This window comes from Tiliqua scincoides, chromosome 3 (genome assembly GCF_035046505.1).
Source record: "Tiliqua scincoides isolate rTilSci1 chromosome 3, rTilSci1.hap2, whole genome shotgun sequence".
NCBI lineage: Eukaryota > Metazoa > Chordata > Lepidosauria > Squamata > Scincidae > Tiliqua > Tiliqua scincoides.
The window spans coordinates 10,796,576-10,824,138 of record NC_089823.1 but is presented as its reverse complement, the minus strand read 5'-3'; the positions used below and the strand labels follow the sequence as shown (position 1 = coordinate 10,824,138).

At 46.3% G+C, this 27,563-nt stretch overlaps 1 protein-coding gene across 1 annotated transcript in view; it reads right to left on the bottom strand.

Annotated features, from left to right (window-relative positions):
- Positions 1 to 26,677, bottom strand: part of TMEM135 (transmembrane protein 135) — a 211,938-nt gene extending 185,261 nt beyond the window's left edge. The window contains exons 1-2 of the mRNA XM_066621837.1: positions 26,524 to 26,677; positions 67 to 194 (exon numbers count right to left, since the gene is read on the bottom strand). Of these exons, the coding sequence (XP_066477934.1) occupies positions 67 to 194; positions 26,524 to 26,664 (269 nt within the window). The 5' untranslated portion in view covers positions 26,665 to 26,677. The remainder of the gene's footprint in view (positions 1 to 66; positions 195 to 26,523) is intronic.
- Positions 26,678 to 27,563: the final 886 nt, after the last annotated feature.

The following is a 27,563-nucleotide window of genomic DNA, read 5'->3' as shown; positions in this document are numbered from 1 at the left end:
TCATTTTAGAACAGGGTATTCACCATCTTCAAATTTTGGCACAGATATAATATCAAGTTAACCAACCTTAAAATGCAGAAAAATGCCATATATAAACTTCCATTTGCTGTCAAAAAGGACGTGGACTGCAGGATCTCAGGGAGCAGTCTGCGCAAATAATAATCAAGCTTTCGCTTCCGGAGAATTGCGGCAATCTGGAAAAGATAAGCAAATTTAAATTTGCTTGTGTATTACATTTTTCTCTACCCATTTACCAAGAACTCAGGGCAGCACATACGAATCTTTGCCCCCCACCGTCCCATGTTATCCTCCCTAACAACCCTGCAAGATACACCACATCATACTGCCAATGAGCATTGTGATGCCACTGGGCAGTTAAGAATGAGGTTTGCATTGAAATAATTTACTGTCACATAATGATTGTGCAAAATGCATCACGTGTACAGGTAGAGCCTGCTTATTTGCAGATTTTATATCCGCAGATCTGGCTTACCCAGTTCCCCAGATTCGTGTTGAGCCAGGCTTGGCTCCACCTTAACCCTCCAAAAGGGACCAGAGTTCCAGTCCAGCCGTCTCCAGGGGCTTTCTGAAGCCCATAAGAGGCCACATGCATCTGCCCATAGTCTCTGTGCACTTCAGAATGGTCAAAAAGGCCAAAAAAAGCTACTTTGTGATGTTTTTAATGCCTTATTAGGAGGCCCAGAGAAGCCCTCTGGAAGCCCCAGAACAGGGGTCGGCAACCTGCGGCTCTAGAGCCGCACGCGGCTCTTTCAGCTGTCTGCTGCGGCTCCTCCAGGTGAAAGTGGCAAAGGGGGTAACAGGAGGCACCTGTGTTGGGAGGGCAGGCTGCTTCCCTCTGCCCCATGAGCTCACTGCCCTCCTCTCCCTTTACCCCCACCTGCTCCACATTGGTTTCCCTTTTCAATTTTGCCCGCTCTGCAGGCTTAAGCTCCCTGTTTTTCCCTTCCCCAACTCTCCAGCAGGACGCCCTCCTCCTCAGCCATTGTGAGCCCTTGCAGCCCGCCGTTCCCTGAGCAGGTCCCCACTCAGTGCAAGGAGAGGCTTTTCCTCCACAGCAGAGGAGACATCATGTGTGTCTACTCAGTAGTAAGCCCCATTATAGCAGATGAAGCTTACTCCCAGGAAAGGGTGCCTGGAATGGCAGCCTTGGAGTCTGCTCAAGGCCAAGCGCAAGGACGGGTAGCCTGCGCAGGTCTGTTCGAGAGCAAGCCCCAATGTAGTCCCTGGGCTACTCCCAGGAAGGTGTGGAGGGCTGTAGCCTCAGCCTCCTCCTGTGCAGGTCTACTCACAAGTAAGCTGTAGTCAGTGGGGCTTCCTCCCAGGAAGGTGTGGAGAGCTGTAGCCTCAGCCTCCTCCTGTGCAGGTCTACTCACAAGTAAGCCCCGCTGTAGTCAGTGGGGCTTCCTCCCAGGAAGGTGTGGAGGGCTGCAGCCTCAGCCCCCTCCTATGCAGGTCTACTCACAAGTAGTCAGGGAGGCTTCCTCCCAGGAAAGTGTGGAGAGGACTGCAACCTGAGAGCTCCAACCAACTTGTCTGCTCAGAAGTCCCATTGTAGTCAGTGGGGCTTACTCCCAGGATAGTGTGGAGAGGGTTGCAGCCTGAGGGAGGGAGAGCAGGCAGGCAGGGCAGAAGCTGGCCTGTGGCTGCCCCCCCTTCTTCTCTTCCCCACCTCTGGAGTCTGTGTCCTTTTTTCCTTCCAGCAGGGTGCCTCTGGAAGGTGGGGGGAGTTCTTTAGTATCCATGTAAGATAAGCAGATGTCATAACCACCATATGTATTGGAATCCTGGAAGATCTGGTGAGGAGGTAGATGTGGTGTCAGCAGTGGCCCCTTTAAGGGTAAGGCCTGGGCTTCCAGCAGAGTGCGCTGCACAGCTGCAGCCACTGGAAGGCAATAGGGCCGTCAGGGATATAACGGGCACCTGTGGAAGGGGGTGTGGGTTGTAGAAGGAGTGCAGGTTGGAGAGGAGACTGACTGGGCTTATTGACTTTGACTTGGATACTCTGACTGATTTGACTGACTTACTTTGGAATCTGATCTTGGACTGTGACTTGGCTTATTGACTTTGGACTCTGCCCTGGATACTCTGACTGAGTTTGTGACTAAGGGACTGCTGGAGACACTGGAGTTTGGTGTGTGGCTGCTAGGACCAAGGGGCTGCTGTAGTGGCGGGAGGCTGCTGGCAGGAGAGAGGACCTCTGCAGGTTGAACAGGCGAGCTACCCTGGAGGTGGGGTCCAGCAGGACTGCAGGGCAGAACCAGGGTCATTTGTAGGGGGGAAAAAAAGGGGAGCTAATTTGCTTAAAGTGGGCATAATTCTCCAGGCAGAGAATGGTCTTGGAATCAGGCAAAACACCATAGAGGACCAGGTGTCTGAAAACACAGGACAAGAATGTATGACAAAACTAACTAAAAGCTACAAGAGGGGGCTACATTATAAAAATGGGACCTATAAGAGCATAAGTTAAAAAAAAACTATATATGCAGTGTAATCTTCATTTTAGATGTCAAAAGGGTTTTGTGGCTCCTGAGGTTTTTGTTTCCTCTGGAAAACAGGTCCAAATGGCTCTTTGAGTGTTTAAGGTTGCCGACCCCTGCCCCAGAAAGAAAGCCCTCCAGAACAGAGCTCTGGTCCTCTTTAAGAGGCCAAAAACCACAATTTGCTTATCCAAAGAAAAGACAATTATTTAACAGAATAATCAGTGACTGCAAATTGTACCCACTGCTCCTGCTTGAAGACTTTATCTTAACAATTCCAAGCACTTTGAGACCTAGAAAAACTAACTGTAATTAACTTTCCAATTAACCAATTATAACTAACTGAAATTAGTATCTACAATTTTACAACACACTAATGTAATAGCAAAATATACACCTTTTTATCTCTAAAGCAGCATAATATGATCACTTATTGAGAGCAAGCCTCATTGAACTAAATGGAAATTTTGAGAAGCCATACATAAGGTTGACATCTTCCTATGAATATTTTCCATTAGAATCACTAAAAACCCACCTCACTGGAACCATCTCCCAACACAGTATTTCTCAAACTGTCGGTCAGGACCCACTATGTGGGTCATGAGCCAATTTCAGGTGGGTCCCCACTTATTGCAGTATTTTATTTTTAATACGTATATTAGACTTGATACTACAATGGTATGTGACTGCATTTGGGGAAATGTTGCAGACCTGGACTTTTAACAAGCTATTATGTATATTCTTTCAACAATGATAGTTAATGGGACTTTCTCCTGGGTAAGTGTGGGTAGGATTGCAGCCTAGGATTGTTAAAAATTTTCCTGCTTGATGATGTCTCTTCCAGTCATGACATTACTTCTGGTGGGTCCTGACAGATTCTAATTCTAAAAAGTGGGCACGGGTGCTAAATGTGTAAGAACCACTGTCCCAACAGATTACTGGGGGGGGAAGAGGTACAGAGAAATGAGATTCCCATTCAACTATGAATGTTTTTCAAAGAAAAAGTGTACACAGGTTAAAACAGCAAATAGACTTCAAAGTTATGTCTTGTGTCATATGCTCTGTGACAAAAACTATATCAAATGCATTGATGAAGACTAAATACACTCTGCAGTGGTTCCCAAACTGTGGGTTGGGACTCATCAGTGGGTTGCAACCCAATTTTGGACACGTCATGAAACCAGCAAGCTGATAGCTAACAAGGAAAATATATTGAGCCCTACGGAAAGTGAAACTGAGCCACATGTGAGCATTTACTCATGGATAGGTAACTTTTCTTATCAAAGGCCAAATGAAAAGGAATGCCAGGCCACTAGAATGGCCCCAATCCAGTCAATGTGGAGTTCAACAAATGCTTCAGAAGGCACCCTCTCACCATGATAAAAGCGTAAAAACAAGGTTGAGCAGCTGGTAAAGTGACACTTTCTTTTAGTCTTGTAAAGTTAGCTGGGTCCCAACAGAACATCATCTGAAAAAGTAGGTCCCAGTGCTAAGAAGCTTGGGAACCTCTGCTCTACAGAATTTACAACTGGGGAAAATTATCCAGCTTCCCTTCCTCACCTTACACACGTTCAACTTGCCTAGAAAAAGTATTCCCCAGAAATGGCTACCACTGCCTTTTTTGCTTTTCTGTACCTTTTTGTGTTCTTAAAGAAAGAAAATAGACAAGCAAGACACAGTGAAAGCAGAAACTCTGCTCGAGTCCACACTTCAAGTTATCCTACCCAGCAAAAGACAGCAAACAGACTTGCTGGTGGGAAAGTGACAGATTCAGATGGGACTGCAAATCAGATGTGAAAGAAATTCATTATCAAGTTAACCCTTCCACGGTTTGATGGGCAACTCATTTTAGTGCATCCTGAACAAAACTCTTCTTAGAAAGCAGCAGGCCCTCAGGATTCTCTGTACATTAAGTAAATCTACAAGAAAACTTTGCAGACAAGTCTTTCAGTATCCCACGAATAATGCTTCTCCATGACAGAAAAACCATCCAATGACATACTGAGTAATACTATACTAAGCATGGAGTTTAGATTCAGGTTTAGTTCTGCTTCACTGAAAACAACCCACTGAATTGACTTTTGATTTGGGCTCCGGTTTGACCAGTGGCATAGCTGGAGGGGGCGGAGCGCTCAGTCTGGCAGGGAGGCTCAGCGGGGCAGGCAAGCAACCCCTCCCTTCGGAGCCATTCCCAATGGGGGGAGCAAAACAGAGCCATACATTTTGCTCCCCCTGCCTGGAATGGCTCCGAAGGGACGGGCCACTTGCCTGCACCGCTGAGCCTCCCCACTGCACTGAGCGCTCTGCCCCCCCTCCAGCTACGCCACCAGGTTTGACTCCCAGGTTCCAGGAAGCCCTTGCACACCAATTTAAAAATGAGTCACTCTCTCCCCATGGTAAGCATTATTGTTCTGATAGGATGGGTCAACCTGAAGATTGGTGCATCAACCCTGTTGAAAGTGATGTTGCATTATCTACTGTGAAAGCTGTATGACAACAGGCCTTACTACGGACAATGTTACACTAGACATAAATATCAGAATTGGTATACATACGTAGAAAAGCGATTATTCACTAGTGAATGATCAATTTAAAGCCACTGACTTCTTCCAAGGGAAAAATATACATAGAAAACTGAAATATGGTCAAATCACAATATTCAGAGTACTGTTCTCACTTTCTTGCAAAAGTTGCTAAATTTGGGTTGTCTCCACAAATTGCATAAGAATCAAACCAAGATCTATCTACTCCAATAGTCCACAGTGGCCAACCAGCTGCCTTCAGGAAGCCAGCAAGCAGGACATGAAAGCAATAGCTGACATTCTATGGTCCCTCAGCAATTGGTATGTAGTGGCATGTTGGGGTTCCATTAACCACAGTGACCAATATTTAGATGCATTTTTCTAATCCCCTTTTAAAGCCATGTCAACAAAAAGTCACTATCATTTCTCAAGGCATACATGTATTGGCAACCTTCAGTCTCGAAAGACTATGGTATCGCGCTCTGAATGGTGGTTCTGGCACAGCGTCTAGTGTGGCTGAAAAGGCCAATCCGGGAGTGACAATCCCTTCCACACCGGGAGCAAGTGCAGTCTGTCCCTGGTCTGTCTCCCTGACTATGGGCCTTCCCCTGAAAGAAGGTGGTCCAACGTGCAATAATTTTGGTTAACTTTGTCTCCATCTGTTGCAAGTTTATGACCACCTTTCTGAAATGGGACCAGTACTATAGAGAGTGATCTAAACTTTGTTTACATGAGGCATCACAGTACCAAAAATCTCAATTTCAATTCCTTTTCTATTCATACCTAGCACAGAATTTGCCCCTTTCTCTGCAAAACTCTGAGAGTTTCATTAAATTATTGACCATGATTGTTAGAACCTGAAGTCTAACCTCCTTTTCTGTCAGTTGAGTCCCATTCATTTATATGTGAAGCTGGGGTTTTTTGCCTGAAAGTACTTACTTTATACTTACTCACACTGAACCTCCTTAGTCATTGTGTTGCCCAATCATCCAGTTCCAAAACGGAGCCATAAGGAATAACTTTGGTGCCATCTGTAAATTTGACTATTTCACCTGTCGGGCCTTTGGCATCCCAGATCCTGAATTGTTGTAAGCCAGGATGTGGCAGGAGGGGCCTTGATGTCCAGGCCTGGTATGAAATGTCAATTAAAGAAACAGCAGCACTGTACTGTATATACCATTGGCATCCCTCAGTCTTGGAAGACTATGGTATCGCGCTCTGAATGGTGGTTCTGGAACAGTGTCCTCTCCAGTGCACGAAGTCTGGTTAAAGTAGGTATGGACTGTTTCCCTTGCAGCAAATCCCCCCTCTCCATGTCGCTGAAACGGTCCAATGGAAAGGCAGAAGCCAATATGGTTGGTTCCAGCGGCATCGCAGGAGTTGCCGGAACGTGACTGCGTTCAGCCATGAACTGCCTCAGGGACTCCGGCTCCGGATTTTGCCTCAAGGTTGACTCCTGAAGCCTTTTCCATAACTGGATGTAGCCACAAGGCAGTGGAGGTTTGGGATCAGAGTTTTCCTTCTCTCAGATGAGCTGCCTTCACAGGCTAATGAATCCCATCTACCTGGTGGCTGTTTAGTCACCTCTTACGACAAGTACAGCCAAACCGAGGGCCTATTCTTATCCCCCAGGGGACACTATATGTATGCTGATGCAATCAACTGCACCTGTTATAGGTGGGAGCCATGTGACCTGGGGAAATGGGTGCTAAGTCACATAGGCTATAGTGGAGTGGTGCAATGCACCACTGGACAGCCAATCAGAGTGGGTCACAAGACTGTCTTGTGACGATAACGTCACCCATTCTGATTGGCTGGCCCCAGTATACATGGGGCAAGCACAGACTCCTGGTGTGGGTTGTTGTGGTGGAGTTTCTGCGTGCCATGCTGCTGGTTTGTGTACTGATTTTGGACTGCCTTCTCGTGACTGTGACCTGCTGTGTCCCTGACTTCTGGACCATATGACTGACTACTCTTCTGCCTGCTCCTCTACCAATACATGCTTCTGCAACAAACAAGCCTGTGTCTGCTTCTTTGGCTCTATTTGGGATCTCCTGCTTCTTTCTCTATCTACCTATGCTCCCATGCCACTCTGCTATTGGGAAAGCAAGGGCTATCCTCCCCTGCTGACCTGACATCACCATTCACCTGTCTACCAACCCCAGTAGTGCCGCACTGTCTACTTCTCTCCAGTGAGAGTTGTCCATGTACTCTTAACCAATTCTTCCTTTTTAAGTAGTTACTAATCCAAAACATGAAGCTTCCCAAAAGAAGTACTGTTTGCAACACATGCCAATCACTTTATTTTATAAATGTGCATAAACCAGCATTTCATACATACACCATATGTCAAAGCAAGGCTGATTTTGGCTGCACCTGACACACATCTTCCGTTTCGTAAAAATTAAGTGTGGCCAACTGGGGCTCAGAAGATGAAAAGGTTTAAATAATCTGATGCTTCCTGTCACATGCGAGATCATTCGGTTTGGACTGCTCCTTGATCCAGCTGCCTTTCACAAATAAGTTTCCTACAGCAGATCAGATTAATCTGCACTTCTCTCGGTTACAGAAACATGCAAGCATGACAAAATTGCTGAAGGAAACCTTAATACCCACAAGAATCATTTAAGCTGCTACCACATCATCAGGCACCTCCCCTGCCTCTCTCCCCGCCATCAGTCTTCTAGCTATCCCCATTCTTTCCTCTGCATATTTATGGGAGGACTTTGCCTTGTTACGCCACCCACTCCCCAGCAAACTTCTATTCCTCATCAAGATTACTGGCATTTGACACAATTCATGCAGAGAGCCAGTCTGACACAGGCTGGTTGTGCAATACAACTCTGCAACACTGGTGGCAACTCTTGAGTGTGCATCCAGATCAAAGGAGATAAGAAATAACTGCAGAAAACCAGCACATTCTCTCATCCCAACCTCCACTTTGGATGGGATGAATGAATACTTGGTATCCCTCCAGGTCACAAATAGGCATAGAAGAGACTGCAATAGGCATATAAATCTGATGTTACACAGGCCTACCTCCTCTAACTTCTAATAGTAGAAACTATTTTTAATAATGAGAAACCACTTTCTAATAGTTTTCAGAAAATGAAAACACACTTTTGGGACATGCTTATTTCCTTCAGAACATTCAGGCCACAATCAAACATGGAGTCCCCAAATCTACTGATTGTCACTTTTAACTACAGGTGCAGCCTATTTATCCACAGATTTTTTTAATCTGTGGATTTGTCTCAATGCAAATGGGGCGGGGGAACTGAAAGTCACACACACCTTTGCCTCCTTTGGCCTGCGCTGGTCTCCGCTCCATTTCCAGGCAGCCCAAAACACTGCAAAAAGGCTTGCCCTCGCCCAGACAGGGAAACAGCCCTGGAGCCATGGAAGAGGTTCCCCTTGCAAAGGAACAGTAAGACTCCTGGAGCCCCTGAGCCAGCAAAGAGGCTGAAGAGGGGAAGGGGGGCGGAAAACCTCTGTAGCCAGAGCAAGGTGGAGCTCTCTCACTCACACACACACACAGGGGCAGGGGCAGTAGCAACAGGGGGATTGCTTTAAAAAACCCAGGGAGTGGTTGCCCAATTCCACCCCCCCCTCCCATGGTGCAGGCTCTCACAAACAAAATGATCCAAACATTCCTGGGAGTAAGCCCCATTGACTACAGTGGGGCTTACTTCTGAGTAGACAGGCATAGGACTGGACTCTTAAAAGCTCAGCATCCCACCTGTGAAAGAAATGGGACAGCTGGCAATGGGAGGGCTGAGGGCTGAGTACCTCAGAGGGCAGGGGATTGATAACAGCTGCCTTAGTTTCCTTCCATCTGGAAGTGTCAGGCTGCAGCGTATTTGCTTAACTCTATGGAACATAAGAACAGCCCCACTGGATCAGGCCATAGGCCCATCTAGTCCAGCTTCCTGTATCTCACAGCAGCCCACCAAATGCCCCAGGGAGCACACCAGATAACAAGAGACCTGCATCCTGGTGCCCTCCCTTGCATCTGGCATTCTGATATAGCCCACTTCTAAAATCAGGAGGTTGCGCATACACATCATGGCTTGTAACCCGTAATGGATTTTTCCTCCAGAAACTTGTCCAATCCGCTTTTAAAGGCGTCCAGTCAGATGCCATCACCACATCCTGTGGCAAGGAGTTCCACAGACCAACCACATGCTAAGTAAAGAAATATTTTCTTTTGTCTGTTGTAACTCTCCCAACATGCAATTTGAGTGGATGTCCCCTGGTTCTGGTGTTATGTGAGAGTGTAAAGAGCATCTCTCTATCTACTCTGTCCATCCCCTGCATAATTTTGTATGACTCAATCATGTCCCCCCTCAGGCGCCTCTTTTCTAGACTGAAGATGCCCAAACGCTGTAGCCTTTCCTCATAAGGAAGGTGCCCCAGCCCAGTAATCATCTTAGTTGCTCTCTTTTGCACCTTTTCCATTTCCACTATGTCTTTTTTGAGATGCGGCGACCAGAACTGGATACAATACTCCAGGTGTGGCCTTACCATAGATTTGTACAATGGCACTATAGTATTAGCCACTTTGTTCTCAATACCTTTTCTAATGATCCCAAGCATAGAATTGGCCTTCTTCACTGCCGCCGCACATTGGGTCGACACTTTAATCGACCTGTCCACCACCACCCCAAGATCTCTCTCCTGATCTGTCACAGACAGCTCAGAACCCATCAGCCTATATGTGAAGTTTTGATTTTTTGCCCCAATGTGCATGACTTTACACTTACTTACATTGAAGCGCATCTGCCATTTTGCTGCCCATTCTGCCAGTCTGGAGAGATCCTTCTGAAGCTCCTCACAATCCTCCCAATATGGAATTTAGCACAATTTGTTTTTTGTTCATCATGGACTTTTGCCGAGTCACGGAACGGAACTAAGGCGGATAAATAGGCTCCACCTGTATACCTAACTCTATATTAGATACATCCTTTCTCATTTAATTTTAAAGCCTCCTTCTGTAGGACCCAGGGTGGTTCATAATAAAACTGCACAAACACACTAGCAAACAAATAAGGAGCAAACCAATAAGAAGCAAGTAACAAAACCAGTTTTAAAATGCATCAGTCATCACCAAAGGTTTTCACAATCAATTTTTGGATAAGCACCTAAAGGGAACAAGACTAGGCCTGCTCCTTGACCCATCTGCCATTCACAAACAGCCTCCTACAGCAGATCAGATTAATCTCCAAGTGTCTCTGTTGCATTGGCATAGAGAAAGGTGTTCCAAAGAATAAGCACTACTGTAAAAAAAAGCCTTGCTTCTTCTACATGCCTGCTCAATTTCAGACAGGTGACCCACCTAAAGCAAGGCCTCAGATGACAATTTGGGCAGACAAGGGTGCATGTGTGTGTACAGACAAGAGAAGAGTCTCTTTCAGATGCCCAACTTCCAAACAGGGTAGGGCAAAGTTTCCTATACTCTTACAAGTGTGCAGGGGTGGAGCTAAGGCAGCTACCTGATCTCCAGGATCATGCCGCTGCCAGGAAGAGAAAGAGGCTTGTCTTACCTTCTATGAGCAGCATTGGCCTCCGGGAGGGGGGAGTGTGGGGAGCTCCGCAGATGTCTCTGCAGGGCTCCCCAAGCCTCAGAAAGTGTAAAAAAGCAATCAGAACCCATTTCAGCACCCTGGGGATCACATTGCTGCCTCTCCCCCTCCCCCCGGCACCTTAAAGGGTCATGACCCACCTGTTTGGGAAGCACTAGTTTAGGGCTTTAAAAAGTAAAATCCAACACTTTCAGCTGGACATAGAAGCTAACAGGTAACCAGGCAAACTGAGCAAAGCCAGCACAATATGCTCTCAGCAAGCTAATCCTTTCAACAGACAGACCCCCAGCTACATTTTGCATCAGGTGAAACTTCCAAATCATTTTCAAGGGCAGTCCCACATTAAGTATATTACAGTAATCCAATTTAGATGTGACTAGAGAATGAATTACTGTGCAAACGTCTTCAGGGTTGCACAATCTCAAATCACCTTTTTATAAACAATGAATGCCATGAAACAGGATTCCACAAATTTCAAGGTGGCTTACTAGCCAAGCAACAATCAGTCCTGCAACACACACACTAAATGGACCCCCAACACACTACAATCCCTAAAAACACAAACACCCTTTGCCTCCCAAACATACTCCAAATAGTTCACCACCATACATACATGCAGGTTGTGCCTTGTTATCCACTGAGATCCTGTTCCAGAACCCCCAGTGGATAAAAAACATCAGCGGATGCCAAACTTTAAAGATCTTTAAAAACTCTGAAGATCCACTTCCAGGTTTCTTGCTGCTCTATTGTTGCCCCAGAATGCATCAGTATAGAAGCTATACTGCATTCAACCAATAGATGGAGTGAATAATTGAACCCAGTGGAATGAAATTATAATTATTTAACGATGTGAAGGTAGGAAACTGGATTTTGATGCTTTTTCCCATTACAGCATTTAAAAGTGAACCCTGGTATCAGCAGTGAGTCACATAAGAGGATACCAAGGTCCCATCTGTAGATTCATACATACATACTCCCCTCTCCCACAAGCTAAATGTTCTGTGTTCTCTGCAGATAAACAGCACCAAGGCACAGCTGGTCCTTGCTTCAAAGACCAAGTTGCAGAAGATGTCTACCTTTCTTTTCCTCCTGGTTAGAAAAAGGAGGCAACTTTTGGCCATCTTTAAGGATATGCCAAGCAATGCTGACACCAAGTTGCTGGGTGACCTGCACTGAACCCCTCATGACACCACTGCCACCCCCAGTGAGCACAATGGGTGCTACCACTGCTACCTTGACAATATCCCAGGCATCAGTCATACCCTAAAGTCGTTTTCTGCAATACATCCAACAGAAAGGGACTGAAAAGAGCTATCCTTTCCACCATTTAGGAAAAAGGGGAGGGACATCTCACTGCACCAGTTAGATTTTTACACTATCAGGGAGGTACAGCTGGCGAGTCTTGCAAAGTCTAGCGCATGGGGCAGAAGCTCCATCGCTTTGCCCTCAGAGAAAAACATGGAGCCGCAACCAGCCCAGCCAAGAGGTGACCTGATGCAGATTGCAGCAGTGGCAGATGAGAGGGAAAGGGGGCTGTGGGCACTCTTGAACCCAAGTCTGCTACTACCATCTCCCTCCAGCCCACTGCAGATCTGAACTGCACTGATCCACTTCCCACTCACTCAAGTGGGAAGTGGATCATCTGATTCCTTACTGTGATCCGAACATTGTTTTTTGGAAACCCAGAAGTGAAAACTTCTGACTTTATTTTCAGGGACCACATAAAGGTGCTCCTTTGTCTGTTCAAGCCCTTCAGATAAAACACAAGGAGCATGGTTGTTTGCCCAGCACACTGCAGCAGTGGTGGCATTCTAGACTATGCCACCCCCAAGGAGGGAAAAACAGAAGCAGCTGAGTCTCCAACATGCATAGGGCTTTTGCTATGAGTGCAGGAGTGTTCACCACTGCGAGGGGGCCCTCAGCAATGGCATGAGGTGGGTTTGTTGAAGATTGGCATGAAAAGTGTTAGTGAATTTCTCTTGCACCTACAAAAATTAGCTATGAATGTATTACAACAGTCAGATGTACCTGTTGTATACAAATATTTTCCAGAGGGGTAGTTGTTCTAATCAGCACTTTCTGAATTAATCATAATTGCGTAACTGAAGCAGACAAAGCTTGGCACACCCTCTGAGACATTCTGCCTATGGAGGAAAACAAGGCCATTTGGGCCAACAAAAGAACAATGCAACCACACCTTTATGTCCAATTTTATTTGTTTGCCACCAAGAGTACCAAGCCAGGGTGCAGCAATCTCAACCATCTCCATAACCCTTCATTAAATTGTCTTGTACTGACTTTAAACATTCCATGCACCCAACCCGAACTCTAGCCTAAGTATGTCAAGGAGGTTGAACCAGCCCAACCATGAAAAAAAACCTAATTTTTCACAACCACATAACTGGGGGGGCGACAGATAAAAAGATGCTCATGGAATTGTGATTTCCCTAGGTTCAAAAGCCCCACAGACTGGTCCAAGACCCCCACATTGCAAGCTCTTTTTATGCTTATCCAAGACGCACCTGCTAGGTTGAATTTCTCCATCTCATTAGCTCCACAGGAATCTCCAGGCCAGTAGTAACTGCCTTTAACTCATGTTATTGCTTTTTTTAAACCCCATTTCCCCTTCTCCTGCTTATTTCTCTGTTCTCCCAAGATAGTCAGCAATTCTGGGCACTCCATTCACCTCCAAGCACCTCCATTCACCTTGCATTAAGCAGCTTGCAAACACCATGGGCCCCATCCTCTAGTAAGTCGCTTCATAATGTACAGGTCTTGAGTATACAGCTGCATTTATTGCCCTTGTGTCAAAAACAGCCCTTGATTGCCAGGGAAGAAATCTCTATCTTGGCCACCCAGTCTTGAGACATTTTCCCTTTTAAACCTCCACATTCTAACTCACCAAACAAGTCATCTCAGGAGATGAAATAGGGAAAACTTTGGCTAGTGGTCCTTCTCCCTATCTTTCAGTTGCCTTCATGTGGCCCACTGGCAGTGCAATTTGCAATTCATCCCATCTCTGGTTCCTCCCATCTCTCCAAAGTCAAAATCTCACTTTTCCAAAGCCTGTGTGTTAAGCCCCCAATCTAAGCTTATGGGGCAAGCCTGTATTCTGAAGCTTATTTTCCAAGACTATTTTTAACCAGGTAAGGAAGGAGACTGGAGCCTTTCCTCCAGGTACCCTAAAGTTACAATTCCCTGTAATCCATCCATCAAAGCCTCTGAAACTACTGTACTGTAAGACAGTATAAGAATCATGACCCACATATATTCATAGGTATTAGTATACTGGTTAATCATACAGTACATTAAGGAGCAAGAAGGAATCAAACCCGTGTCCTCCTCAGAGAGTCTACATCAGGAGGGTCAAACATAAGGCTCTCAGCTGCTGAGCAGTGCTGAGATGTAACTGCTGAAACATCAGCCCACATGAAAATTGTTTCCCATATCTTGAAATACAATCAAGATTTGCATACTTTCTCTTTTGCCATTTGCAGTTAATAAGCTTCCGTATAACAAAGTGCTGATTTCTGGCCATCAGCTGGTTTATGATGTCACTTTCTGCTTAATGACAACACTTCTGGCCCTCAGCAGGCAGCCTGAATGCTAACTTTGGCCTTCTGTATGAAACAAGTTTGACACCCCTGGTCTACGTCATGTTTTGCAACTCACTCCTTTATTACTGCAAACCACACTCCAGTTTGAGCCCTGTGTTCTCTTCATCTAATCACACAATGTCTCCCTCTGCAGCCATTATTTCACCTTAAAACCTGTTTGACCCCAGGAAAATATGCTAATCTCAACAGAATGCTAACATCTCTCCATTTTTTAGTCTTCCATCTGATCTTCCCCTCATTCTTCAGGAAGCTAAGTAACCCTCTCTCTCCCCAAATCTCACTTCGCCTTATCTCTGGGTCAATCAGAGGGCAGAGCCTTTCAACTCTGAACAGCAGGCTCATTTGTTTCTATAGCTGCAGTTTTGCCACAGCTTCTGCCAGCCCGGTTCTGCCAAGGGCCAGAGGAGGCAGGCAGCAGCCCCTCAAGGGAGAAGCGGCTGCTTTGACTCTCAGGAGGCATGGGGGGGAAGGAGCAGCCCCTTTGCATCTCCTGCTGTGAGCAAGAGGAAGGCTGCAACCCAATCCTCCTTTACCTGGGAGTAAGCCCTGTTGACTATTACGGGGCTTGCTTCTGAGTAGACACGCCTAGGATTGGGTATCAAGTCCCTTGTCTGCCCTGCCTTCGGACTGGGCAACCAGAAGAGCCTGGAGGAGGTCTGGGCAGAGTGAGAGCAAGGGGGGAGCAAACAGGTAGAAAGCCAGGGAGTCTGCTGAGGGAGTCAGCCTAAGAATGGGCTGGCTGAAGTCCCTTTTCCTTGCCACAGTTGCCTGCAGCTCCCCAAATCGACCCTCCCTGCCTTGCCTTTGCCTTTCAGAGGAGGGGCTATGGGCCACAAACCTATCCACACTTTCCTGGGAGTAAGCCCCATTGACTATAATGGGACTTCTGAGTAGACATGCCTAGGATTGGGCTTTTTCCTGAAATACAGGAGCAGGCAATGGGGGGAAAGACTGTGAGGCAAATGATTCTGGACCTTTGGAAGGTGTGGATCAGTGAGGAGAGGGTCAGTAGGAGAGGTGCTAACTGCAATTATGAGATGAGGGAATGTGCCCGAGGGAGGGGGTGGGGTGGGGGAGAGGAGGAGGAGAGAAAAGTGCCAATTGCTTGCTCCTGTATTTGAGAAAAAAGAGTGCAACCAGAAGCCCAATCCTAGGCATGTCTACTCAGAAGTAAATCCCACAGGCACATCCCCCCAGTCTTTGGCTGCAATCCTAACCACACTTTCCTGAGAGTAAGCCCCACTGAACAAAATAGCACTTACTTCTGAGTAGACCTGGTTAGGATTGTGCCCTTTGTCATGTAATGATTTAATTGTATTAATTAAAAATTAATTGTAATATAGTAATTAAATGTAAGTTAAAAAACTGGGAATGTGCCTTGACAATTTTAGTGCCTTGACAGTGTGCTGTGAACTGGAAAAGGTTGAAAATGGCTGCTCTATAGTAACTTTCCTGGGAAATTCCAGCCAAGGTTAACCTTTTATTCTCCTCCGTTCCCTTTCGCTGCTGCAACCTGGTTCCTTTCTGCAAATGCATTTGGCAGAAGTCTTTTTTTTCCAACACCAGGATGGGATCATCCTTTACATCAGAAATTCAATTCAAGCTACAATTCAATGCACCCTTACTTAAGAATAACACCCATGGAAAGCAGTGGGTCTACTTCTGAGTAAAAAGGTTTGCAAATATATGCAGCTGCATCTCTCTGCTGTGAATTGAATTGCACACTCTCAGTTATGTGTTATGGGTTGTACGTTATATGTAGAGCTTCTGGATTAACACACCTGACATCTTAAAGGTGGATTTGATTCATGGATCTCCTGCACTGGTTCCCAACCTTTTTCACTTGCATATCCCTTGGCAGCCCATTTCTATAAATTGTAACCTTCATATTACCAAAATGTTTGTAATACTACAAGCCCTCTTCTCCTCTATATGAAAGCCCAGACTTCATGTATTTCACAGTGTTTTCTCTTTTTATCTGTTTGAAGAACAGAAGACTCTGCCTTTGCATTGTTTTGCACCAGAAGTGTCCTGAGAAATTCTGGGCGATTGATCACTTTCCATATTATGTTTCAGCTTTTTTACTGTGCTGGTTTTCAATCACTGGTTCATACATGAATTGATGACCAAAAACTAGCTATTAGTGGGGCTTTCATAGCCAACTAGCTACCTCCCTTTTTCTGCCATTATTCCATTCTTTTTCAAGTACCCCTAAGGGTCCTGTTGTGTGTCCCTGGAGTACATGACTACCAGGTTGGGAACCACAGTTCTACTGGTATGTTGTTTACAGTGCACTTACTCCAATAGTGTTTACAAAAAGGTGGTGAAGACCAGAATTTAAAAAGAATAAAAATGTATTTTATGATCTTTTACTATATTTTTAATAAATCAAAGACTATAGGGTAACAATTAGTGGTAGGCTATTTTTCAGGATCTGGTCTCGGGTAAAATCAGACAAAACTATAGTCAGACAACCCCTAAGTTTAACCCCCAACTTATCCCAGGGTCATAGAAAATTCTATGATTTTTGGCTCAAAACCTGGAGAAGGGGAAAAAACGCATCCCTTTAAAATCAGTTTAAAAAACTGAACTGTCCTTTAACAGTAGCCTCCTTAATGAGAGAGGGGGCGGGTAGCTGGCTGACAATCCATATCTCCCCAGTGGACCCCTCCCTTCCCCCCCCCAGCATGTGAAAGAAAGGTGATCCCTTTGCATTGGTGAAGGGAGAGGCTGAGCTCTCATCTCTTTGTAAGCTCTTGGAGGAGGACTGATTGATGGATTGTCTTGTTAATGACTCTTATCTTACATCACAAAGGTCAGCATTGTATTGGCAACCCTCAGTCTGGAAAGACTATGGTATCTGCTCTGAAAGGTGGTTCTGGCACAGCGTCTAGTGTGGCTGAAAAGGCCAATTCGGGAGTGACAATCCCTTCCACACCGGGAGCAAGTGCAGTCTGTCCCTGGTCTGTCTCCCTGGCTATGGGCCTTCCTTCTTTGCCTCTTAGCCTCAGACTGTTGGCCAAGTGTCTCTTCAAACTGGGAAAGGCCATGCTGCACAGCCTGCCTCCAAGCGGGCCGCTCAGAGGCCAGGGTTTCCCACTTGTTGAGGTCCATCCCTAAGGCCTTCAGATCCCTCTTGCAGATGTCCTTGTATCGCAGCTGTGGTCTACCTGTAGGGCGCTTTCCTTGCACGAGTTCTCCATAGAGGAGATCCTTTGGGATCCGGCCATCATCCATTCTCACGACATGACCAAGCCAACGCAGACGTCTCTGTTTCAGCAGTGAATACATGCTAGGGATTCCAGCACGTTCCAGGACTGTGTTGTTTGGAACTTTGTCCTGCCAGGTGATGCCGAGGATGCGTCGGAGGCAGCGCATGTGGAAAGCGCTCAGTTTCCTCTCCTGTTGTGAGCAAAGAGTCCATGACTCGCTGCAGTACAGAAGTGTACTCAGGACGCAAGCTCTGTAGACCTGGATCTTGGTATGTTCCGTCAGCTTCTTGTTGGACCAGACTCTCTTTGTGAGTCTGGAAAACGTGGTAGCTGCTTTACTGATGCGCTTGTTTAGCTCGATATCGAGAGAATGAGTGTCGGAGATCGTTGATCCAAGGTACACAAAGTCATGGACAACCTCCAGTTCATGGTCAGAGATTGTAATGCAGGGAGGTGAGTCCACATCCTGAACCATGACCTGTGTTTTCTTCAGGCTGATTGTCAGTCCAAAATCTTGGCAGGCCTTGCTAAAACGATCCATGAGCTGCTGGAGATCTTTGGCAGAGTGGGTAGTGACAGCTGCATCGTCGGCAAAGAGGAAGTCACACAGACATTTCAGCTGGACTTTGGATTTTGCTCTCAGTCTGGAGAGGTTGAAGAGCTTTCCGTCTGATCTGGTCCGGAGATAGATGCCTTCTGTTGCAGTTCCAAAGGCCTGCTTCAACAGGACAGCGAAGAAAATCCCAAACAAGGTTGGTGCAAGAACACAGCCCTGCTTCACTCCGCTTCGGATGTCAAAAGGGTCTGATGTGGAGCCATCGAAGACAACAGTGCCCTTCATGTCCTTGTGGAAAGATCTGATGATGCTGAGGAGCCTGGGTGGACATCCAATCTTGGGGAGAATCTTGAAGAGGCCGTCTCTGCTGACCAGGTCGAAAGCCTTTGTGAGATCTATGAAGGCTATAAAGAGTGGCTGTCGTTGTTCCCTGCATTTCTCCTGCAGTTGTCTAAGGGAGAATACCATATCAGTGGTGGACCTGTTGGCTCGGAATCCACACTGCGATTCTGGATAGACGCTCTCTGCAAGTACCTGGAGCCTCTTTAGTACAACTCGGGCAAACAGCTTTCCTACAACGCTAAGGAGAGAGATGCTGTACACCGCGGCAAAGGTCAGCAAGGCTGTTTTTAAATCACCTGAGCAAAGAAACTTTGTTTTTTAAATTAATTTGTTATAGTGCTTTTTTGCCATCCATGTGAGTGCTTGGAACAGAACCCACTTGAATAATTAGTCTCAACCTGTAGTGTAAAGTTTTTAGTTACTTTGATGGAGATGCCTGATCAGAAAAAAAAGCTACTATATGGCCTCATTAGAGTGAAATCACTGATGAACAGAAGCTGGTTGATGTAAAAATGGTTAAATATCACAACATAGCAAGATTAGCTCTCAATGGCAAAGATCAGACTGTATTTCTCTTTGGCTCTACAGTCCAAGGACCACAGGAAGAAGAGCTATCAAATGTTTCTCCTGGCTATCTCTTCTCACGCTGAAAGATGAGGCCAGACTACAGTTAAGGTAGAATTTTTTTAAAAAATCCCCCTTTTGTTTCAGGAGCTTGGTAGCGCAAGTGAAATAACTGATTTGACAAAGGAAAATGTTGAGCAGTCAGGTATGAGGGAAGAAGCAGTTGCTTCCTCTCTTTCAAGATCCACATCATCAGATTTGTGATCCATCAAGAGTAGCTGTATGTGAATGTCAAGGTTTTTAATCAAGCTTTGTGAACAAAATGTAAAAAGATTAATAGAAGCAAAAATAGCTTGAGGTAGTGCTTGAGGTAGTGCAAAAATAGCTTGAGGAAAAAGTGCATCTTTTTCCATAACTGAAAATAAATTATGAAAGTAACAGCAAACTATCACATAAGTTGCCATCATCCTAAATAGAGAGTATGACAACACATCAGCAATTTTGTTTGAACCCTGTTATCCAAAGGAATGGTAAAGCAGAATCACCAACTGACATCTAATATAGTGGTTTTCACACATTTAGCACTGGGACCCACTTTTTAGAATGAAAATCTGTCAGGACCCACCAGAAATGATGTCATGACTGGAAGTGACATCATCAAGCAGGAAAATTTTTAGCAATCCTAGACTGCAATCTTACCCACACTTATTCAGAATAAGTCCCATTGACTATCATTGTTAAAAGAATATACATAGGAACTTGTTAAAAGTCCAGGTCTACAACATTTCGCCAAATGCAGTCACATACCATGGTAGCATCAAGTTCAATATATTAAAAATAAAGTATTAAAATGAATGGGGACCCACCTGAAATTGGCTCGCAACCCACTTAGTGGGTCTCAACCCATGGTTTGAGAAACACTGATCTAATAGATGGAAGAACGCAGAAGAAAATCATTTCTTGAACATATGTGCAACACCTGAACCAATATCCCTGGAAGCAACTGTGACCAAACCTCATAGTCATACATGTGAATAAACAGCCAACTTACTGTGTTAAGAGCTTGGAAGTGCAAATAATTTAGCTTTAGCCAACTTCACTTTTATCCAAAAAAGTGGTCCTAAACCTTTTAGTAAACATTTATTTTGTGTTTTGCTCTCATCCAGCAATTTTGGCAGCAAACCTTTTAGATCTTCAACTCAGAGTGCAACATTTATCAGAAAATGAATTATCTATTGTTCTTGATACCATTATGGAAGTAGCTATGAATGACTCCAACATCAGTGTGATGACAACATCATCATTGCTGAATACCATGCAAAGGAAAAACTTAAGCAAAGACATTACTTAGCAGGCAACAGAGAATGTGCTTCCTCTCACATGGTGGAAATACTATAAAATGATACTATATCATAAAACTTTGGATATAGGCTGATGGGTTCTGAGCTGTCTGTGACAGATCAGGAGAGAGATCTTGGGGTGGTGGTGGACAGCTCGATGAAAGTGTCGACCCAGTGTGCGGCGGCAGTGAAGAAGGCCAATTCTATGCTTGGGATCATTAGAAAAGGTATTGAGAACAAAACGGCTAATATTATAATGCAATTGTACAAATTGATAGTAAGGCCATTCCTGGAGTATTGTGTCCAGTTCTGGTCGCCGCATCTCAAAAAAGACATAGTGGAAATGGAAAAGGTGCAAAAGAGAGCGACTAAGATGATTACGGGGCTGGGGCACCTTCCTTATGAGGAAAGGCTACGGCGTTTGGGCCTCTTCAGCCTAGAAAAGAGACGCCTGAGGGGGGACATGATTGAGACATACAAAATTATGCAGGGGATGGACAGAGTGGATAGGGAGATGCTCTTTACACTCTCACATAACACCAGAACCAGGGGACATCCACTAATGCCACAGGATGTGGTGATGGCATCTAGCCTGGACACCTTTAAAAGGGGATTGGACAAGTTTCTGGAGGAAAAATCCATTACAGGGTACAAGCCATGATGTGTATGCGCAATCTCCTGATTTTAGAAATGGGTTATGTCAGAATGCCAGATGCAAGGGAGGGCACCAGGATGCAGGTCTCTTGTTATCTGGTGTGCTCCCTGGGGCATTTGGTGGGCCGCTGTGAGATACAGGAAGCTGGACTAGATGGGCCTATGGCCTGATCCAGTGGGGCTGTTATGTTCTTATATACTTGTTGTCCAAGGATACTGTAACACTCAATGGTCTCCAGAATTGCCTTCAGGATCCTAACATTTCACCAAGAGCAGCTTCTCGTAAAGGAAACCGGAGAGCTTTCAGCTCAATAAGACAAGAAGAGAGCACTATACCAACAAATGAGCACACATTAAGCTTCTTTTTATTTCTCAAAATCTTTAGCTTCTAGAGCAGCCTGTTTCAACCACTGTGCCATGGCACACTGGTGTGCCGCGAGTGGTCCACAGGTGTGCCACAGGAATTTGGGGGAAGGTCATTTATTAATAGGGCCAATGGGAGATGTGAACCCCCACTGGCAGCATGGTGTGCCTTGTCAATTGACAAAAACCTGGTAGTGTGCCTTGATCATTTTAGTGCCTTATCAGTGTGCCTTTTTCATGAGATGAAAAAGGTTGAAAATCACTGTTCTAGAGAACCAGCCACAAGCACAATTAGTGAAGGCGTATGATAAATTGATGGGTGTGTGATAAGTAATGGGTGTTTAATAAGTTGCCCTTGACTTATCTTTAGAGAAAGAGAATGTGGTTAATCTGATATGGAACTAAGACATAATCCAAATGATGCTGGCAGTGAAACTGAGGTGCATCAAAGAACTCTATGCAAGAGAGTTACACTGTGTTGAAACAGAGGAGAGGCCAACCGCATCCACACATCTCTTTGAATGTGCTAACATGAATGCATGAACAGCCTTTAGTGCTTTCACTTTTAAAAAATTTAAACAATTTAGGGCACAATCCTAACCAGGTCTACTCAGAAGTAAGTCCTATTTTGTTCAATGGGGCTTACTCTCAGGAAAGTGTGGTTAGGACTGCAGCCTTAAGTACATACTACATTGTCTTTTCGACATATTATTCCCATTTCAAACAAATTTGTTTCAATGTAACATTGAAACTATACCCAGTTTGATTTTTTCCCCTGCTCAATTATTTGTGACTATTGCGACATAAAATTAACATAAGATACTTTTTCAGTTTTGTTTACGAAATGCAGATCAAACGTATACGTTACATCAACTTGCACTCTATTTAAGGCATTGAATATTTTTCTCCAAAACCCACCATGTTGTACACACGAGTATAGAAAATAAAGTGAAAACACCAACAGGTGCATTTTCACTGAGCTACAGATGCTGAAAACACATCCACCACCAATGTACAGCGTTCAGCTTTCAATCCACCATCACAAGTACAGGTGCATATCATATACCAACGTTCTGGTAAACAGTGGACCACATTTATGACAATGGTCCATCACCTCCCGCCACCCCATCCCCTGCTCCACCGCTGCCATTTTTTATCTTTTCGTTATTGTTTTGTTGATCCCATCAGTTGGTCTAGCCAGCCAGCCAGCCAGCAGACTTCGGCGATATCTGCAAGAGTGCACGTTGTGGGGGACAAGCCTCACCAATCACCAGTGATTCCACTGGTGATTCCAGTCAGCTGGGCAGGTTGCGCTGATCACCAGCAACGAGAGGCGTGACGTAGGGCAGCTATGGGTTGGAACCTTGCCCCATGGTAGGCCACAGAAGGGGATATGACATGCAAGTGGGAGGTTGTGGCGAGGGGAAAGGCGATCACACAATGACAACATCGCTTATTGATGGGGTCTGTGGAAGGTATCCCCATCATTAAGGGATGCATACCTGTATTCAAAAAGATATACTGCTGATGGGGGACTACCCTGGGGGCTGGGGATAAGAATAGGCCCTCAGTTTGGCTGTACTTGTCTTAAGAGGCGACTAAACAGCCACCGGGTAGATGGGACTCGTTAGCTTGAGAAGGCAGCTCATCTGAGAGAAGGAAAACTCTGATCCCAAACCTCCACTGCCTTGTGGCTACATCCAGTTATGGAAAAGGCTTCAGGAGTCAACCTCCAGGCAGAATCCGGAGCCGGAGTCCCTGAGGCAGTTCATGGCTGAACACAGTCACATTTTGGCAACTCCTGCGACGCCGCTGGAACCAACCATATTTGCTGCAAGGGAAACAGTCTATCATCCATACCTACTTTACCCAGGCTTCATGCACTGGAGAGGACACTCTGTTCCAGAACCACCATTCAGAGTGCGATTCCATAGTCTTCCGAGACTGAAGGATGCCAACATGGACTGCTGATGAATCACCCAAAGTCTGAGGGTAGTCAAATCCTGCACAACTACTCACTGGTCATAGGCCAAGTTTGTTAAAAGATTGTGTGCCCCTGAGAGAATGCTTTTATCAATAGACTGTACCTGTAATTTAATAATTTGTCATAAGCAACAGCTAAGGGAACCCAGTGCGTAAAGATGTGCAAGGTTTCAGTTCCTGCTCAGGCATTTAAGTTACTGAACAGGCATCCCCAGACACCTGGACTGACAGCCAGCTTGCCCAGGTCCCATAACTCAACATCCTGGAGCTAACCCCTGTGAAGGTCAACACTTTCAACTCACTATCATTAAATTACACAGGCCAACACACATTTTGCTGTCTTCTAGACCTGTTCCTGGGTATATCTGGGGCATTGATTCAAAAAAATGGTATCAGTTTTGCCCGATCATGTCTAGTTTTAGAAAAATAACATAGTCTCATTAGTGAATGGTTCAAGCGGCTTCCTCATGAGAAAGCCTGCATCATGGCTTTCTGTTCAAGGAAGCTGCTCGAACCATTCACTAATGAGACTGTGTTATTTTTCTGCAACTAGACGTGATTGGGCAAAACTGATGCCATTTTTTTAATCAGCACCCCAAATTCATATTTGCAGGCCTGTGATATTTATTCAATTTATGGTACATCCCGCCTTTCTCCCCAAAGAACACCCAACACCCATTCTTCAGCAGAATAATTGCAACATGTCTCCTTTGAACAAAACCAAAACATGCCTACATTTTCAACACTGCAATTTGCAGTGCGCAAACACGACTTAAGTCAGAGTCCTCATGTGTAGCTGAGCTTTGAACATCCACTGATAAAACAAAGAGACAAAGATGAACTGGAGGTTGAGTTTATATAACCTTAGCATCAAAAGAACACTGAAAACCAGCAAACAAGTACCCCAATTCTAAAACAGAACCAAAAACAACTTGTGTGACTTGCTTTGCACATGGGCTCCAAAGTGTCAACATAGCTGGGAGGCACCTGCATCCATATTGTACAATGACAACTTCTAGCTTTTCTCCTAGCACATCTCCTGCACTTTCAAAGAGTTGAATGTCTACCAAAATGTAAATGGAACGCTATTATAATAGGCCAGCCATTTTCAACCACTGTGTCATGGCACACTGGTGTGCCGCAAACGGTCCCCAGGTGTGCCACAGGAATTTGGGAGAGGGTCATTTATAAATAGGACCATTGGGGGATGTGAGCCCCCATTTACAGCACAGTGTGCCTTGTCAATTGTCAAAAAGCTAGTGGTGTGCCTTGACCATTTTAGTGCCTTGCCAGTGTGCCGCAAGATGAAAAAGATTGAAAATCACTGTAATAGGCTGAGGAAGAGGCAGGAAAGAGTTTGCAAACAGACCTTGAATTGGGGTCAAAACAAACTGATAGATGGAGGGGTAATGGAGTGGGACCAGTGAAGTACACTACAGGGAAAACAAACAGTGTAGTACTAGGGTAAACAGATGGGATGTATCAACCACTCATTGCCCCCTTTCCTCTTCTGTGCAGTGCGCATCCACACTGCCCCTTTCTAATTACCCACCACTCAACAGCTTATTGCATACACCCCATCTCTGCTTTTACAGCCTTGCCTATCACACACAGTCAGTACATGAGGCCAAGCAGCCAGGAGTCACTTGCCAGCAGCAGGACCAGTTTTCAGTCTTGGGTGGGGGGATATGCCACCCTCAATCATGCTGAGAAAAAGTGGAATCTAAAAGTGTGCATGTGCAAAGTGCTATACAACACCCCCACTGGCTACCCCCCAGCCTTTCCCCATCTCTCATGACCTCCACCCTCCTCCCATGCAACCACCCTATTGCACCCCACAAAAACCAGCCTCAGGTTCTAGGATTTCCACACACACACACACACATAAGACCTTTATTGGCATAGATAATGGAAATACAAAACAACAACCAAACATTGTATGTATGTATGTATGCATGCATGCACACAAGCACACACCCAGCTTTCCAAGTAACCCATCACTTCCCATAAGAACATAACAAGGGCCCCACTAGATCAGCCAATGGCCCATTTAGTCCAGCTTCCTGTATCACACAGTGACTCTGTAAGTGCCTCAGGGAGCACACAAGACAAGACACAACCTGCGTCCTGGTGCTCTCCCTTGCACCTGGCATTTTGAGGTTGTCTACTTCTAAAACCAGGAGGTTGCACATATCCATCTTAGACTGTAACCCATGATGGACTTTTCCTCCAGAAATTTGTCCTATCCCCTCTTAAAGGCATGTAAACAAGATGCCATCAGTCCTTCCTGTGGCGAGGAGTTCCACAGACGAATTACACGCTGGATAAAGAAATATTTTCTTTTGTCTAACTCTCACAACACTCAATTTTAGCAGCTGTCCCCTGGTTCTGGTGTTTTGTGAGAGGGAAGAGAGCATCTCTGTATCCACTCTATCCATCCCCTGCAAAATTTTGTATGTCTCAATCATGTCCCCCCCACAGGCAGCTTTTTCTAGAGTCCCACTTCCATTCTCACTGCAGCCTCCTATACCCCTGAGCTGCTTTGCCCCATCCCCTGCTGCCCTCCCGGTTACCCCTTTCCTCCCCCACCAGAAAATTCCCTGACAAGCCCACTCTACACTTCCATTTCCTCAATGGCATCCTCCCCCTCCCTTTTTCCGTCCCTTCTGCCCCCCCTCCCTGGGGTGGGGTGTCTCACATCCTATGGCAAAGAGTTCCACAGACTACTTACTGCCCTTCCCTCCCCAACCAGCAAATCCCCTTGACGTCCCCTTTGCCCTGCATTTCCATTCCACCCATGGCATCCTGCCTCCCTCCCTTCTTCTCTCCCTCCTGCGCCCCAGGAGGTCTCCCATCCTGTGGCAAGAAGTTCCACAGACTAATTACCCCCTTCCCTCCCCCAGCAGCAATCCCCTTGACATCCCCTTGCCCTGCACTTCCATTCCCTGGATGGCATCCTCCCCCCCACCCCCCAGGGGTCTCCCATCCTGTGGCAAGGGGGTCCACAGACTAGCTCCCCTCCCCTCATCCTCTCCCCGGGGGTCTCCCATCCTGGGGCAAAGAGTTCCACAGACTAATTACCCCCTTCCCTCCCCCAGCAGCAAATCCCCTTGCCCGGCACTTCCGTTCCCTGGATGGCATCCTCCCCCCTTCCCCCAGGGAGTCTCCCATCCTGGGGCAAGGAGTTCCACAGACTAGCTCCCCTCCTGCAGACCCCCGACACTCCCCCGCCCTGCACCCCGCTCCCCCCAGGGGTCTGCACCCGGTGGCGGGGAGTTCCGTGGGCTCACCAGGTAGAGGGTGCCGTAGATGCGCAGGGACTCGGTGAAGGCGCCGTGTGTGATGTGCAGGAAGGCCCGGCCGCAGTGGGGGTGCCAGGTGTGCCCCACCTCGTAGCAGCTGTGGGGGATGGACTTGCTCAGCGCCGCCATCTTGCCCGCTGGGGGGGCGGACGCGCAGCCCGCAGCCGCCGCAGGAAGAGGTCGCGCGGGGCGCCCGAGCCGGGTTACTCCCGGTCAACGCCCCTCCCGCCCGGCCGCCTCTCCTGAGGCGCCGCAGCCAATCAGCAGCCGCGTCTCATCGGGGCTGGCAGAGCGCGCCTCCCCCGGGCGCCCCGCCGCCGCTCGCGCCTGGCCGTCCCCGCGTGTGCCTGCCTGTGCGTGTGCATATGTGCGTGCATGCACGTGCGCGCGCATGCACATGTCTGTGTGTCCATGCGTGCATCTGCATATGTGCACACATGCATATGTGTGCGTGTGCCTGCATGTGCATGCATGCGTGTACGAATGCACATGCGCATATGTATGTGCATGTCTGTGTGTGAATGCATGTGCATGTGTTAGTGCATATGTACATGCACATGCATGTATGTGTGCCTGTATGTGCATATACATTTGCGTGTGTCACATGCATGTATGCGTGCCTGTACGTGCATATACATTTGCGTGTGTCTGCAAGTGCGTGTTCTATTATGTGCATGTCTACTCTGACCATGCTGTTCCGAGATGTCCTCTCGCAGCATGTTGTCAGGCTGGAAATTCCTGAAGGCCCTGCTGAAGTGTCCAGGATTGCTCATATTAGTCACCTGGAAATTGATGCTGATTCCTGGATACTCCAAGTCAGTCCTGAAAGGACTTCAGGCGAGTCCTGTCAACCCTAAAGCAGCCTTCATGAGTGGTGGGTACAGAGGCTTAACTAGGGCAGAACCAGAGGGGGCACTTGCCTCAGTCACTATGCCAAGGGGAGGCGCATGACTGCCTTTCAGTCTCCGCCCTAGTTCTAGAGCAGGTACTGGGGTATTATGCTCCTGGTTCCTTCTTCTTCAAAGGAG